The sequence below is a fragment of the Trichoderma gamsii genome, assembly GCF_001481775.2.
Source record: "Trichoderma gamsii strain T6085 chromosome Unknown Scaffold_12.2, whole genome shotgun sequence".
In the NCBI taxonomy this organism is placed as follows: domain Eukaryota; kingdom Fungi; phylum Ascomycota; class Sordariomycetes; order Hypocreales; family Hypocreaceae; genus Trichoderma; species Trichoderma gamsii.
This window is the reverse complement of record NW_020171349.1, coordinates 263,068-279,487: the sequence shown is the minus strand read 5'-3', so window position 1 is coordinate 279,487 and position 16,420 is coordinate 263,068. Positions and strand designations below refer to the sequence as shown.

General features: G+C 45.5%; 5 protein-coding genes across 5 annotated transcripts; 2 read left to right on the top strand and 3 right to left on the bottom strand.

Moving 5' to 3' along the window:
- Positions 1 to 2,259: 2,259 nt before the first annotated feature.
- TGAM01_v204271 (hypothetical protein) lies at positions 2,260 to 3,825 on the bottom strand (the record flags this gene model as incomplete). The annotated part of the gene is made up of 3 exons (XM_024549384.1): positions 2,260 to 2,364; positions 2,422 to 3,265; positions 3,326 to 3,825. The coding sequence occupies 3 exons, from the start codon at positions 3,823 to 3,825 to the stop codon at positions 2,260 to 2,262; spliced, it is 1,449 nt and encodes a 482-aa protein (XP_024405848.1).
- Positions 3,826 to 4,593: 768 nt separating this feature from the next.
- TGAM01_v204270 (hypothetical protein) lies at positions 4,594 to 5,043 on the top strand (the record flags this gene model as incomplete). The annotated part of the gene is made up of 1 exon (XM_018808564.1): positions 4,594 to 5,043. The coding sequence occupies one exon, from the start codon at positions 4,594 to 4,596 to the stop codon at positions 5,041 to 5,043; it is 450 nt and encodes a 149-aa protein (XP_018658220.1).
- Positions 5,044 to 7,011: 1,968 nt separating this feature from the next.
- TGAM01_v204269 (NACHT and WD domain-containing protein) lies at positions 7,012 to 11,574 on the bottom strand (the record flags this gene model as incomplete). The annotated part of the gene is made up of 3 exons (XM_024549383.1): positions 7,012 to 7,039; positions 7,087 to 8,502; positions 8,564 to 11,574. 3 exons carry the CDS (start codon positions 11,572 to 11,574, stop codon positions 7,012 to 7,014), a joined length of 4,455 nt encoding a protein of 1,484 aa, XP_024405847.1.
- Positions 11,575 to 13,403: 1,829 nt separating this feature from the next.
- TGAM01_v204268 (hypothetical protein) lies at positions 13,404 to 14,611 on the bottom strand (the record flags this gene model as incomplete). The annotated part of the gene is made up of 4 exons (XM_024549382.1): positions 13,404 to 13,546; positions 13,622 to 14,195; positions 14,295 to 14,371; positions 14,440 to 14,611. The coding sequence occupies 4 exons, from the start codon at positions 14,609 to 14,611 to the stop codon at positions 13,404 to 13,406; spliced, it is 966 nt and encodes a 321-aa protein (XP_024405846.1).
- A 293-nt stretch (positions 14,612 to 14,904) lies between these two features.
- On the top strand, positions 14,905 to 16,395 carry TGAM01_v204266 (aldo-keto reductase; the record flags this gene model as incomplete). The annotated part of the gene is made up of 9 exons (XM_024549381.1): positions 14,905 to 15,140; positions 15,200 to 15,276; positions 15,340 to 15,360; positions 15,428 to 15,492; positions 15,552 to 15,642; positions 15,698 to 15,785; positions 15,842 to 15,977; positions 16,035 to 16,076; positions 16,138 to 16,395. 9 exons carry the CDS (start codon positions 14,905 to 14,907, stop codon positions 16,393 to 16,395), a joined length of 1,014 nt encoding a protein of 337 aa, XP_024405845.1.
- Between the last annotated feature and the right edge of the window lie 25 nt (positions 16,396 to 16,420).

Below are 16,420 nucleotides of genomic sequence, written 5' to 3'. Positions count from 1 at the left end.
GCAGGCCAGCTGGCAATTTTGGGAGAGAGAAAAAAAAGGACGAAGTTTGAGTTGGAGTTTGGGGCTGGTGACAGGCGCTGCCAGGTGGCTTTATAGGCGCCAAAGTGCCAGGCGGTGGATTACGGCGCTAAGCTGGCAAGGCCTGGCTCCCGCTCAGCGCCCCGGCTTTTTGGCTTTAGGCCATGAAACTAGCCCCAGAGTGGCTTGGATGGCGATCTTGGCAGGCCGCTATTTGTTTACATGTAGGCTGGAGAGGTTCTGGAGAGGTTCTGAATATGGCCAATGACAGTTGGGTATGCAATCTTGCATTAAGCTGGCACTCGTTTCACTTCTTGCTCTTAACAGCCATCGCTACTTTGATCGAGCTGGATGCACATGTTGAGATATACCATTTGAAAACATTCAAGAGACATTACAGTTGAGGCATTTTGGGTACGGGCATCTAGCGGATCGAGCCCATCTTGTCAAAGTTTGTCGAACCACTCCACACCCAACACGTACGTAAGACCCCATCTGGAGACAAATATTTGATGGTGGGCTGCATGACCTATAATGCATACCTAGGTATTTTCATACATGTAGGCACATGTAGACATATTCAATATTACTACTTATCTCACTACCTTAGGCAGTAGTCATGCTGTTGCTGCTACTGCTCCGTGGGCGACACTCAAAGTAACTTCAACGCTCTAGAGTCTGCGTTTGAACGCACTGCAAGCAAGGTTTTGCTAACAGCAGCACTTAAAGGCCCTTTTTCTACCCAATACGACTATTCCTATATATTCTTGACGAGAAGTTGTCCAACAGCTTCTCAATTAGTAGAAACCCGGCTTAAACACTTCAGTCATGGAAAGACATGCGTCGCGAAAGAAAGTATAAACATTTTGGCAGGATCAAGCTCGCGAGAGCAGCCAAGTTGAGCTTGTTGTTCTGCGGATTATTGCTTCATATACTCTAATACCATGATAATATTTACTTTCAACTAATAGTAGTAATAAGTTCTACCACAGGCCTGGCCCAAGTAGTTCAGTATAGTCTAGTAATAAAGCAAAAATGGGGATTTGGTGTGCAGAAATAGAATGGCTTTTTAGGGTGGGCTCAGCTCCTACACAGCAAATAGCCCGGGGAGCTTCACACAAGGACCAATACTTTGTGGCGGACGCCTCATGATTCCATATATTCGTGTGGACTTGTCGATACTGTAATAAAAGTCTTTCATAGAGTTCCATTCTGAAAACGTAAAGGATGTGGAAAGTATCGGGTCGTTGGCCAGACTAATTCTTTAAAGCACACTACTCTGCTCCCTTTTCTCAAACTCTTCTTCTTAACAATAACATTTGACGCTTCTCCTTCTTCTCTTGCGCACCCATATCAAGCTTCTCCTACATTCAGAGCTCGTCATCGAACAATATACAAACCATCATGTCTTGCTTCACCGATTTGGCTATAGAAGGCCGAGGTCGCCTCCTCAAAGTATTCGATATGATCACAAGCCCGGAATTTATCGTCGACATCTTAAAATCTCTCATGACGGCATTTACGTATGAATTTCTCCGAGACGATGCTCATTTTTTCGCTTGTTCCGCGAATCTTCGTTTTCGCCTTGATTTGTCTAGTGTATATTCATACTGGTAAATGGATTCGTCGCCAATATCTCATTGCTACAAAAGTAAGTTGTCACGCCTTTTCATCGGGTTGATTAGTTCTCTAACGTAAAACTTACCCTAGCTTCAATAAATTCATTATGTTGAAATGGCCGTAACGGTAGCCGCTTGCGAGTTCGGCGATTCAATACTTTGAGAAAGTGATGGGACGCACGCGGAACTGAAACGCCGGAGCCGCAAGTAGTGAAGAGCGCGAAAGAAAATGCCCCGAGGATGGATGATACTGGGCACGATAAGGAAAACAAACGTGTATTTTTAAAGATGTACAGATTAATACATCGCTTAATACCCACTACGCCTAAGAAGTTTCTGGCGTCACTTCGTCCTTGTACTTGTTCTTTCTTTATCTCAAGCGTATCCGAAAGTCTTGTAGTTGAGTATCTACCTGGAAAAGTGTGGCAATAAAAGAACGGGGCTCTGCCCTTACCATACGGGGTATTCATGTTTATGAGGGATATTTATCTCTATCCCGACAGAGACAGAAGATCATCTTGGGGAGCTGATTTAATATTCTGAGATGCCTTCTTTAACTGTGGTAGTGGCACGATATTTTAAAATTTTGAAAACACGTGTTTTTTTTTCCCGCTGGGCCTACTTATTCTGTGTAGTATGCACAATTGGGACAGAGCCCGTGCTGACATGACATCTCCAGACAGGTTCTTGTAGTGTCATATACCATTCCACCCGTGCCACACCGGCACTATACGATGTTAGTGTCTCTAATAAATGCTTTTGAGGGGTTGGTGAGCACACGTACACATGTCCAAGTATGAACCTGTCCTCGCCACGGCCTCCGAAATACAAAATTTGGTCCATATGGGATAGATGGCGTCTCTCGATTTCTGGCTATCGGTCGACCTGAGTTTGGGCTTCTCATAGTCCCTTCTGAAGAATAATGAACGGTAGCAGCTGCTTGAGCCTCCTTGCTATTTTTATTTCCAACTTCCGTGAGATTCTTGGTTTCTTGTTCATTCAATACCTCATCTTTGCTTGTGGTGCTAGGGTTAATTGGCACGTCAGATGGGGCGTCGTTAGTATCCTGTTCGAAAACATTCTCTCTATCGACGGCGCTATCTTGCCTTTCATCTTCATCCATTGCCACATCGGTCGGTGTCGCATCCGAATCAATAATGGAACCAGAGTTTGATAAATCTTCATCTTCTTTCGCTCGTGGTACGGCGAAAATTGCCAGCTGCTCTTGATGTGAGGCAACATGTCTTTTGAAGCGGTTATGGTTCACAAGTATTCCTTGCATTGAACCAAACGAATGAATTACTGATTCCGACTTCTGTAGCAGTTTTTCGGCCCAATCATCGCAAAATGGGCAACTTTGAGCTTCAAATTGTGTAATGTTTTCTCTTCCTTCTTCTTGGAGAATTTCTATCTGAGCATCCGAGAAATCTCCATGGGCTTTAAGAATATGAGCTTGCAAGGCTATAAGAGAAAAGCCTCCTGATTGGCACAAGATGCAAGAGTATTGCGATCTGTGTTTTCTTAGCTCATGATCAAACCAAGAGTCACGATCCTCGAAAAATTCGGCATCGCATTCATCTCCGCCTAGCGTGCACACATATGCTTTCAAATCATGAAATGCGTGAAGCCTGTGTCAGAGATCATTAAGCAGGGCGCACAAGAAATATGAAACTTGAAGATACACATACTTCCATGAGTTTTCGCTTCTGAAAGCCTGAATAGTAAAGCATATTGGACACTCAAAAGGTTGATCAGTGGGAGCCAAGTCTGCCAAAGTTGGTAACTTTAGATTTGATATAGAAGTTGCCATTGTTGAAGCGCTAGCAAGAGAGAAATTATCGTCTTCTTCTTCTTCTTGTAAACTTGAATTGAAAGCTGGTAGAGGAGCAAATGTCGTAGCTTTACTTGATAGCAGCTCGGTATCCGTGGCGTCGTAAATATTGGCTTCATCCATCCCCAGTCGAGATCGGTGATCTCTGCAGTACTTAATAAAATTTCTTCTTTTGGCGATCCCACTACCAAGTCTCATAGATAGCGGACTATTAGCTAGCTTAGAGTATTTGTTTCTCACGTAATCAATGTCGTGAGAATCTGAGAATGGAAGATCAGAAGCCAGAAGGGCTTGCTTAAATCGGTCGCGTGGCGATAATTTTCTTATAAGCATACTTAAGCGAAACAGAGAGTTCATGCATTCGTGAATTATCTGTAAGGTTATCTTTACTTCATCAAGGGAATCTTCGACGGTCTTATCCGATGCGCTTGTTCCGATTATTGAAGAGCTGATAGCTTGGTCGACTGCGGTGCCGCTATTTGGACTTGGACTGCGAATTGAATTCGCCACTATCAAACCAGTGAGACGAAGTAGGACGTAACTGCTACCGAAGACTAACAATCATCAATAGATTCTTCGATCTCATCCAGTTGTCGATGTATCTGCTGCCGAATATCCGTCGCTTGAAGAAGTCGCTGATCAAGCGACAGCGGTGTCAGAGGGTTACGCATGGCACCCATGTTTCCTGCCCATAAAGAAAATCTCTCCAGGCAATCCGCAACGGCTACTGATGGCAAACTCAAACTCAAAGAAGAATGATTATTTTTGGAGAGATCCATCAGATCGAGAAAGTGCTGTCGAACACGATGACTCTGGGCTGAAATAGTTACTACTTGCATTTTGTCCACGAGGGTCTGAAGATGATTGAAACGAAGCACTTTTACTCATAGTGGGCAGAAATCATGTCAATTAAGAAATTAGATAATGATAACCCTATACAGCAATAATGGACCGTCGGGCACGGTTTGTATATACCCCGCTTGCGAGACAGAAGCAAAGGCAGATACGATTGGTCCACGCAATCATGCATGTAGGCGTAAAAAAACTCACTCATATCTAATGGGAAGAGGTAGATTTTCTGATCTTTACTCATAGTTCTATTTCATCAAAACACCGCGTTTCACAATGGCAGCATCGGGTCTTGAAAGTGCAGGAATTGTTCTTAATGCATTTCCGATCGCCATTAACACGCTCGAGCTATGTCGCGATGCTGCAAAACTGGTTGGATTGTTTCTCCAAATTAAATTAGCATACAAAAGATGGTGCGACGATTTGAACTTTCACAGGCTCTTGTTTACAAAGAACTTGCGACAGCTTCTACTTCCACTCGTACTGGATGACGACACAATTGAGGAGCTTTTGCTGGCGCCTGGAGGAGATTGTTGGAGAGAGGAACGAGTCACGAGGCTTTTCGAAGAACGTCTCGGAGATTCATATGGCCTTTACATGCAATATATGGACGGTATGGTTCAGACTATGGACGAAATAAACAGAGAGCTCGCTGTCGACTCTGGCTGGGCTCAAAAGCTGATGCATGATCAGTCGGTAAGAAGAATCGAGCCAATGGAAACGTGAACTAAATTGGTTGATGTCGCCAGTAGCAAGCATCGAGCAGCGAAGAAAATGTGAAAGAATTTCTAACGCGTCAACTATATAAGTTCAAGCTTAGTAGTAACGAGACTGCCCGCAAACGACTATTTGGAGAGTTACAGCAGTATAATGATAAGCTCGAGAGGCTTTTGAGAACTAGCGATGAAGATAAACGCTTGCAACGCGATAGGAAGTCAAAAGGCCAATTAAACAGCATTGACCTGGGAGTTTGTAATATTTGGAGGCAGGCCAAAAATGTCTTCCAAGCCCTTGCTTCTGCGTGGACCTGTCAATGCCAGCAGCATGGCGCGAAATTACTCCTTCAGCATCACACAACACCAAAACCCGAGTTTGAAATCACGTTCTCGGGTTTTGTTACATCCGAGTTCGAAAGCCATAAAGTTAAAATTTTGGAAGCAGAAGACACCGTGTTGAAACAGAGCAGAAGTACTTTGGATAGGGTTGCTACTCCCCTTCACCAACCAAGCCACAGATGGGGCCATCGGCTTGTATCTAGCTTTCGAAGAAAGATAAAAAAAGAAGAGCCCATCCCAACTTCAAGGTTTGTGGATCCTGTTTCAAATATGGGGCAAGTAAGCCGAGAATATATGCATTAATATACTTCTAGATCTCAGTTATCTTTAAGGCTTGTGCATGTTGATACAAGCCCTAGTCTCCCAACAGCCGACAAGATAATGAATATTTGTGCTGCTTTGGGGACGCCTGAAGCGTCATACTACGGTTATCTCGTGCAAGAAGAGTGTTACTATCACGTTTATAACATATCTCGGCAAAACAACGAGGCAGTTCGATCGGCAACCTTGGACCAGATGCTTCGCGGCAGTGTCTCTCCACCATTAACTCGTTCGCAGCGATACAATTTATCATTAATCATAGCTTCGACGTTTCTGCAACTATTGGATTCTCCATGGTTATCAGTTTTCCCGAAAAGATCTGATATCATTTTCTTTGGCAGTACAAACGAAGACGCACCATTCTTTCGACTAGATCAGCCACATATCAGCCACAATTTCAGACCTTCGAGTATGCAAAATACGTTTTCTTCATCGGAGAAAACATTTAGCTTCACTGACGCTCTCGATCATCTCGGGATATTGCTCTTAGAGCTGTGCTTCGGTAGAATCATGGAGGACCAGCCCTGGAGAAAGAATCTACCGGTGGGAGCAAATGATCGAGAGAAGAAAGGTTTTGACATATTAGCAGCCCGAGAATGGCAGTGTCATGTAAATGAAGAAGCCGGCGGGGACTATGCTGAAGCGGTCGCATGGTGCCTTGGGGGAAACCGGATCGCGCCACTAGAACGGTGGAGACAAGAGATGCTGCGTAGGGTGATACAGCCTTTGCAAAGGTGTCGCGAATATTTGTCAAATAGTGGAGTTGGAATATAGTTCGATTAAGTTATAAAGGTGAAACTTGCACCACAATTTAACAGCAATGCTTCATAAGGCTTAGTAGTACTCATCAGCTTTGGCCGAGAAAGTTCTACGAGTAATCTATCGAGTATTATATGTAAATTTGTGGCATGTTGTGAACGCTTATGCCGGGATCAGCTCTGAAAACTGGAACCCGCCCTTCACTACCACAAGCCTATGACCACTAACAAAAACAACTTCGTGATCCATACTCTGCAGAGGCATTCCCGGAACAGCAACTAGTGAACATTTCATTTCGCCCTCTGCATCACACCATTCACTTAACGCGAAGAAATGGCGACGAATACCGATATCGGGTAATGAAGACCGACTGCCAATAATATTTCCCTCTCCTTTACCAAATAAAGACTGTACGTCAATGCTGCATATCCAAAGCCTAGTATCCAGAAATACTAGAGTTGATGGACTTATAAACCCAATCACTGAACGTATATGCGAGCTCACAGCACCGAAACTAGGTAGATTGACGGATGAAAGGGATGTTCTCGACGAATAGGGATCAAATGCAGCCGCCGGCCACATATAAACTTGTGGATTTGCAGTCCCTATTGTTTGTAAGATTTCGACCACCAACCCGCAGCCGACATGATACGATGCTGCAGCAAAGACACAATCAACCTTCAGCAACTGCGGCGGAAAGCGCTCAGACTTTGGAGAAAATTTGAGTTCTCTGGGCGATGTAGGCTTCCCGGACGATGTGGGTCGTTGAAGAAGAATGCCGTCTTTCGAAGTTAGTTCTTCATAATCAGCCCAACTGTAGACACGCGCAGTATTGCCACTCATAGTAACAAACCAGGCTTCATTGATGGGATGTTGAAAGACGGCGCAAGCAGAAGCAGTAGGTAGTCTGACGTCGTCTGAACAGTTTGAATCCATCATATTGCCATTCAAATGTGCTTCTTGTTTTCCAGCAAGTATTTCACCTGATGGCAATGCCCAGAGCTGGCTAACATTGTGGCCCGTGACGAGAAGACGGTCGGCTGCACCATTCAATAGTAATCGTACAACCGCACCGCCAAAACGACGGTCAAGGATGATACGAGTAGTTGGCATCTTTTGGCCTGGAACGAGCGTTGTAGCTTCTCGCAGCAATATGGGCGGCTCGCTGATTAACACCCTGCCGGATTCATCCGCGGAAACAATCAGGTTTCGACTTTCGCCGAGAGCAACCTTGGTGACCGACACGCCTCTTGCGTGATGGTATAGCGTGCCAATTTCGGTTCCGTCAGCAACAGAGAAGAGCGACACTTCTCCCCGCTGGTTTCCCCCAATAGCGTATCGGCCATCCGATGTTATCTCCAGAAGACTAGTAATCTCAGGATCTTCAGAGCCATTTATCGCTCCAACGGCTGTTACTGGGAGAGTCGCGGCGTCGCTGGTGCTTTCCAGCTCGTTGTTTGTCCTGACAAGGGCCGCTGGTTCCCACACGCGGCACTGCTGACGATGGACATCTAGGAAGCGCAGTCCATCAAAACTGAATGCAACGCTTCGAATTGGATCATACAATCCATCTATGCGATAAATAGGCACCAAGATGATATTACCGTCATAGTCGTGATCGAAGTCAAAAACTTCTATCGTGCCATGGCTACCGCCGGTCACCAAGCTATGCCCATCAGGTGAACAAGCAACACTTTGTGCATATGTTTTGTGTATCGTGAACATTTGCTTCATGGTAAAGTAGTTAAAAACGCATAGTCTGCCGTCATTCAATGATACAATCAGCGCAACGATGTCTGGATTTGGGTTGAACACCATGCAGTCAATGCCATTATTGGCATCAACAACACAATGACCTAACCCTTGCTGCTCGAGCACATTCCATATAAACACCGGATGTTTGCGATAACCGACTGCAATCAAGGTAGTGTCAGTAGTTGTTAGGAAAGCCGCACATGTAGCCGCCTGTTGTGTGGTAATAGACTGCGTATTTGCATAGATATCGTTTATTTGGTCAGAATTCGAGTCATCCTGCTGTGTATCTAAACTCCTATCAAATCTATTAGTCTTTTTTGCATATAAGACATTTTGAGCAATAAATGAAGTATTACCATCTTGTCAAAGTCCCAGACTGGAATGCGCAGAGAATTTCATCAACGCCCAAGAATGCCAAGCTAAGAGGAGGCGACGCTAGAGGAAATGCATATATTTGTGAGCCAGATTTTGGCTTCCATAGAACCATATGTTTTGCGCCGCAAGAGGCAAGGAGATTATCGTCTTCGCTGAATTGAAGTATTTTGACTCTCTCCGGGTGAGTCATGGTCAACTGTAGCTGAACAGATCCAGCATTATAAAGAAGAATCTTTCCCGTAGACAACCCAACGGCGAAGGAAGTGTAACTGTGGCTGACAGCCGTTGTTTGACCTCTTTGGAAGTCAATACGGCTCAGGCAATCATCCCAAGTTCCTGCCGGAAGTCCTTTTACAGTCATATTAGCGGTCCGTAAATCTTTCAAAACACTTCTGGATATCATGGACTCGGAAGGACACAGAGGAGGTATAAGTCGGTGGATAGCGTGCGGATATGTGAGAAGTTGAGCGTGGAACTTGGCAGCTACACGGATAAGGTCGGTTACCCATCCTCCAACAATGCTAATTGATAAATCTGTAGGCGGGACATACTTGGCTCGACGAGCTAAATACTCTCGTACGTTCATCGCAGCCCGCGTGATGGTGCTTAGATCGCCGCGTTTTGCAATGAATTCGATCCATGAGAGAATATTGCCATTGAGAAAGGTAGACAAATTGTCCATCAGATCATCGTCTTCGGATGAGCAACGATATATATGCTCTGCGAAGAACATAGATGCGTAGTCAAGCAGAGACGTGTCAAGAGATGCCAGGGTTCCAATTTTATTCGAGCTTCTTAACTTCACAGGACGTTGAGATTTCATCTGTTGTGTTTTGAGGCAGTCACCGGAGAGAAATCGAGTGAGGATAGACGCGATGCGGGTATGACCAAGCTCTTTATATACTGTCAGTTCAGAGCATACATCTTGATCAAGAAGAAATTCGCGAGCTGTTGCATGAATTATATGCGCCTTGTCTGCTGCGTCAACGTAGACGAGCTGCCCGCATATATCTGGGATTGCCCTCCTCATGTTCTGGATCGTCTGATTAAGATCCAGCTTTACTGCGCAGCGCAGTTCTTCTAATGACAAAGGGCGGCGAGCCAAAACGACCCATGTCAATATCTTCTTGGCAAGAACTGTTTTGCCCTTATCCATCTCGATTGACTGAACCATCTTACTATACAGTTCGTATAGCTCTCCGGGAACTTCGTTCAGTATTTCCTCCATAGCCTCTTCCGTCCAAGCGCCTTCGAGTTCTTGTAGAACGAGACGAGCCCAAAGGAAGGAACCTGATGATTTTTTAAGCATTTTATTACACATAGTCTCCACTTCATCTTCAGTTTCGAAGCGGCCGAGTTCTTCGAGCTTCGCGGTCAAGAAAAGCCGAATATCGCTTAGTGTATCGGAATCTGACAAAGCATAGGTGCTCACTTGAGGTCCGAGAGATGCTAGGCCGCGCTCAATGGCGTCTAAATTGCGACTTGTTATGAATATCCGAAGCTTGCTTTTTGGGGGTAGCTTGGCTAAGAGTCTCTTTGTGAAGAGTGAGTTGAAGTTGGCGCATTCATCAAGACCGTCGATCACCCAGAAATGTTGCTTTGTGAATGATAGCTTGAAGATCCTGTCAACAAAAAGCTTTGTCCAAATCGTGGTGTCATCAGCCTTATCCCAGGCTAGCCCCTCGTGCTCAAGCTCTATCAATTTTTCTTTCACTAGGCTATCCTGAATAGCCATTTGGAAAGCAAGAGACCTGAAACAGTCGCCTAGCGTGGACTTGTTGGCAGTCGAGTGCTTGAAGAAAAAATAGCTGCAAGAGACGGGCATGTTGTTCAAATGGTTGATGACATGACTAGAGAGAATGGATTTTCCAGTCGCCGGTCTACCAGTTAGCCAGAAAATGCCAGCAGAATCGCCCGCTTTCCACGATAGAAACTGCGGTTTATTGATGAGCCATTCGCATGATTCGGGCATTTTGAGCTCTGATTGCAGCGTAAGATCTTCTTCCAATATATCTCGTAACTTGAAAAAAGACTCCAGTCGCGCATCAGCTTCAACATCTCTATCAGTTGTATCCAGGTGGAGGAAAGCCGTGTCCAGAGCCTTCTCTTGGATCTCATCGATGGCAGTATGGAGAGCGTTTCGCAGTATCCTATAATTAGAATCCTCGCGGCTGGTAAACTTGCAGACATGGCGATGGTCGGCATTCAGCGCCTCAATTCGTTCGTTATCGAATCCTAATATTGCCGAACCCTTCTCCACCACGATTCTGTTCATAGGCCCCAGAGCTGTAGGCAGTGTCTCGTAAAAAGTCCATAGAGCCAAGTCTGTTGCAACATGTCGGAACCGATCTCTGATCATAGCAAGTGCTGAAGAGCCAGCCTTTAAGTCTGTCACGAAAGGCTTTTTACCCCAGACAGCTATCAGCATGTTCTCCAGAATGCCTGCCATGTCCGACCCGTGGTGGGGAGTTCCAAGGAAGAATATCCCATATATCCGCCCAGCCAAGTCTTTATATGATGGATGTTGTCGTGCAATGATAAAGGCTTCTTTGGCAACACACCCGCCCATGCTATGGCCAACGAGAATGATGCGCGTGTCATCGCGGCGTATGCTTGGGTGATTTCTCAGCCCGCCAATCAGTGACTCAGCAAAATCGTGAATGCTCAGGATGCTTTGCTGCTGCCACTTCTTTCCCCAATCGGCTTTATAGCCAAAAGAATGAATGCGCACATTCTCAAATCCAGGCTCATTCGGCAGCCAATCCTGCGGCCAAAACGACCTTGGAGTGCTCGAGCTAGACCATGTCTTCCTGCTATGCCCTCCGAGGCCGTGTATGAATATGATGTCGGCTATAGTGCTATTGGGCGTGGGGTCGTAGAGCGTATGAAGCCCCAGCGAGTCGGTGTCTTGGCCTTCTGCCTCGGATGTGTCAGTGTTGGTATGGGCTACCCTGGCGTGCAAGGTCTTCATTGCCGCTGGGAACAGCGACATCGTTGCATTCTTTTAGCGGTCGCAGACAAGAGGTTATCATCACCATATAACCTCGTTTAGTCCCATTAAACGCTCCAGTATCCAGTCTTCTGCTCTGTGATGTGGGGATGTGAAAGAGGAGGAACGCTTCAGCTGTGGGTTTTTGTGGCCAGCTGAACTAGAGATACACGTTGGTAACGCAGCCAACACGACTTCCAATGAGAGACGCGACATAAGCGCCTAACTCCGCACTCTTTTCGGGCCACACTTCACGCAATCCAATGCTAGTCCAATGAACATGGTAGTAGCAGGTGGGCCATTCAGCGCAACGATGGATGCTTGAGGGGTATGGAGAAAGCCTTGTTTCAAGCTCGCTTAGCAGCTGAATCCCACCAAGCCTGGCTATGCAGATATTTCAGATATGCGCCCATGCGAATTGTCATCTGGAAACTGCGTCAAACTTTGGAAAATCTTCAGCTGGCAATATTCAGTTGAGTGGGTGGGAAATTGGTGCGATTTCTACCCGTAGCGCATCAGATGAATATCTCGAAGCAGTGATGATGAGAGACCGTATTACAGTGCACGAGGAAGATTTTAGAGACGAGGCTGTAGTGAGTATAGGGCTCTTGGACGCGCTTTTTGACCCGAATGATAATCGTGTACTCCAAATGGCGTTTCATTAAGCTTTAGATTTGTTCATGATTATCCTATTTGTCTTGCTAGATTATATTCTTTTAGCTTGTTAAGACTTGAGCTTGCAATGTTATAACTTCATCGCCTTCCGTATCCCATAGTGACAATTTTCCCAGATTTCTCTGATCTTCCTTCCACTAGAATCCCGAGAAAGAAGATTGAAAATAGCCTCAAGTCCGTATTAAATACCAAAAGCTGAAGCGATTGGTCACCTTTTTTCCCTTTTTTCCTTTTTTCTGTTTTCCCTTTGTTGTGAAAACGGTCTGCTACATACTTAGCCAATGGCTTTGGCACGAGGGATCCAAAGCGAGATTTTAAACATTCTTGCACAGATCTCGATCAGATGCCAACGCATGTATCATATAGGCTGTTCAAAAATTGCTCTGCACTCTCTCGCGCTGGAAGAGAAGTACTATATGCTAATAACTAAATGAAATACTGCTGAACTACAATTTAAAGGATAATTTTCTGGAAAATGAGATGCCTGAATAATATCGACCACTATGTAGTAAACTTGCAAATCTCTGAAATGTGAGCATCTGCTGCTTTGATTTTTTCCCCTTTAAAACCAGGCGTGGCCAAAACGCCCTCAAAACCAGACGTCAACTAGTTTTTTCCGGCAATTTGCAATCTTCTTTTGCTTCATGCACCTAGAGCTACGGCTCGGCCCGTACGCACTAATCTCTTAGTGCAGGTTGCCAAGGTCAGAACCGCATGTACTGAGTGTCAATTGGCATCGAGGGAAACTTGCTCGAGGGAAAAAGTATATACACTGCCTAGATTGCTACTGAAAAATGAGGAAGTCATTCGTACCAGGGTTGTATTATTTCCACACCCAAAAACTCGAAAACAACATGTCGCCAGTACTCAGCTCCATTTTTCTGCTGCGGCACGGTATCTCACATACAACCGACATTGAGTTAAGTACATGCATTATTCTCCATGGCTCACATAACCGTCTGGGTACGTATCGACGAGTTTCTGAATCCCTTCTACTGCCCTGATTGAAAATTAGCAAACCAGCAAGTTGTCTAGCCGAGTGTGTCGCTGAGCAGCTTACATATGTACGAACGAGTCCTGCTCTGGAAACAGTGCCGCTGCATGTAAATTAAATCTCCTACATCAACCAGATTAACCAACGTTCTCGGTAAGATCGATCAAATGTCTTCATACAAAGAGTAAAGAGCATTGCGATCGTCGTAGTCCTCTTCCGGCTCCGCTTTGGGTATGTGAGAATGGTATGCTTGAAAATAGCGACGTGTGAATTTGTTTCGCTCAGGACGCCAGTTTCCCAATTCATCTGTTCGTGCGTCTTGTTAATTGCTAGCCTGGAGTAAAAGTCGTAAAATCACGGCCTGTAAGTTAGATAACGTACATTCGTTATGCGCCCAGAAGCTGGCGGGATCATACACGATACCCTTCTCGGTATCGCCATCAATTATTCCTGCATTTCCATACCACAAGTCTCCGTGCACTAGCGAGGGTTTAATTTTTCGTCCCCCGCTTTCCAGTGGTCGCAAGAGCCTGGGGATCACTTTGTCAAAGAGCTGAGGCAGAAGTGCGTCGAGTTCGGGGTTAGGGCCAGCCCTTTCTTCTCGTATGTTCAAAATGTGACGTAGGCCATTCGAAAAAAACTGTTCCCAGCTGTCACACCAGGTGTTGTCCTGAGGAAGATTGCCATTGTATGTTGTGCAATAGAATCCGAACTTGCCCTCCGTCGGAGATTGGCTGGAATGTAACCGCGCAAGGCTCTCACAGAAAGAGCTCGGCTCAGGTACGCCTTCGATAAAGTCATAAAACTTACAAATGTAAAAGTGTGAATTTGGATCGTTCTTGAATGTCCCCCATCCCATAGGCTTGGGACAAAATTCGGGTACAATAGCGTGGATGGTTGATGTCGACTCGAACTCGCCCTTTAGAGCCAGCTTACCATGATGACCAATGGAGACCTATATTCCGGTCAGCGACCTTTTCGGCTATCAAGCTTTTTCGATTGGTCAACAGGCCTTCATGAAATAGCGCTCTTCGCTTAGGGTTTTCTGAAGCACTGTGAGACGAAAAGCTTTCGCCCAAGCTGATTCCTGGCAGGGTGCTACTTCGAGCACCTCAGTAACATCTTGCAGCACTAATTTGACATCAAGAGGCTCTATTAGTACATTGTTACAAGCAGAAAGTCAGATTTGCAGGGCTTACCAGCAAGAACGTTAGGATCCACATGCCGCTGACCTCCAGCGGCGTTGTTGCCGAGTATACTATCCATTTCGTCGGTAAAGGTTACTGAGCAACAGCATGGCAAACTCAAGGAGTTCCAAATATATTTTAAAGTTGTCTTGAAAGCCTCCATTTTATACAAGGAAGAAAACATCTGAGAGGGCGTATAAATCTAATGCTGGTCAGCCGAGGTCGTGAGAACCAATAGCTCCCAATTGCCTCACACAACTTTGAGGAGGTCGTACAGGCCCCGTTTATTGAGACCGGGATAGGGAATGATTGGCTAGATGCTCCTCTTGGACTTCTAATGGTACTGCTATAACGCTTCATTGCTGTAATGGGAATTGACGTGCTCGGACCTCAAACACGGACCTCAAATACTAATGGGGACAGGTTCAGATTTTTCATCTTGTGAGGCAAGCCACCAAGTGCATCAGTTTCTTCACTATGGACCTTCCAACTATCTTTCCCCTCAGCAGTGGCAATAATGTTCCCGCTGTAGGACTCGGCACATTTCAGGGCGATAAAGGTAACGCATTGGTGAAAGAAGCCGTTACGAAAGCGTTACAGTTGGGATATCGGCATATTGACGGAGCCCACGCGTACGGAAACGAAAAGCAAATCGGACAAGCGATCAAAGAGAGCGGTATCCCTAGGCATGAAATCTTTGTGACTACTAAACTGTAAGTTACCGGCTACTTCGGGCTGACATGGGCGTATTTCGCTTAAAGTTAACTGATAGCGCGCAAACCTGGCATGAACCTGCCGACGTCCAGAAGGCTTTAGAGCAGTCTCTGAAAGATTTGCAAATGGAATATGGTAATATTTTCTTCTGTATTGTATATTGCAGCCAAGATACACTCTCGCTAACGTTCGAGGTAGTCGATCTGTACTTGATGCACTGTACGTCGCACTCGCTGCCCTTGTCGATGATTATAACAGTAGACAGAGGAGTACTGATGTCACCAAGTCCCTCATGCTTATAAGGCTGGCAAAAAGAACGCAACGATAAGACATCCAAGTGGCAACGGAAAGGTAAGATATCATAACATATTTCTATATATCATACGCAATGATAGGCTTACACAAGCCAGCCTGTCATAGACTATGATCTCTCCAGGAGATACCCGGAAACTTGGCAGGCAATGGAAAGATTAGTTGACTTGGGTCTAGCGCGCTCGATTGGTAAGTATTGAATTTCAAGGGTCACAATTGATCTCACTAACTGGAATGAACGCAGGTCTTTCCAATTTTAACATTCTCAAGACCAAAAGAATAGTTGATATCGCCAGAATTATGCCAGCAGTCAACCAGGTCGAAATTCATCCGTAGGGCATCATCCGATACAAAGTTGACCCTTGATGCTAATTACGTGCTGCTATAGATATCTGCCGCAACAAGAGCTTTTTGAGTTTTCATCCCGGCATGGTATTCTTCTCATGGCCCACCAGCCTCTAGGTGGGCGTCCCGTTGAGGTAGTCCGTGGATCCAATGCACCATCTCCGACAGTAGATTCTAAGGTACACGACCAGAAAAAATAAATGTCTCAATAAAAGGAATCTAAACGTTAGTTCTAGGTAATCGAGATTGCAACAAGATACCAAATATCGCCGGCCCAGGTAAATGCATATCAACACATCCAATTTGCGGTACTTATCAACTAAGCGAAAAACTGTCTAGGTCTGTTTATCTTGGGCAGTGCAAAAGGGGATCCCTGTTATCCCCAAATCGGTGCAAGATAGCCACCTGCAGCAAAATATCCAGCTGACAAGGCTCTCAGACGAAGACTTCCACGCTGTAGACCAGCTGTCTTCTGAGCGCGGCGCTGTCCGATTCCTTGACCCGAGCCGACACTTGGGCTTTGATATCTTTGATGAGGAAAACGACCAACCAGTGGCCAACAGCGCACCTTGGGACTCAAGCGAATTAACGACATAGCTGACAGTCCAAGTTATATGTGATC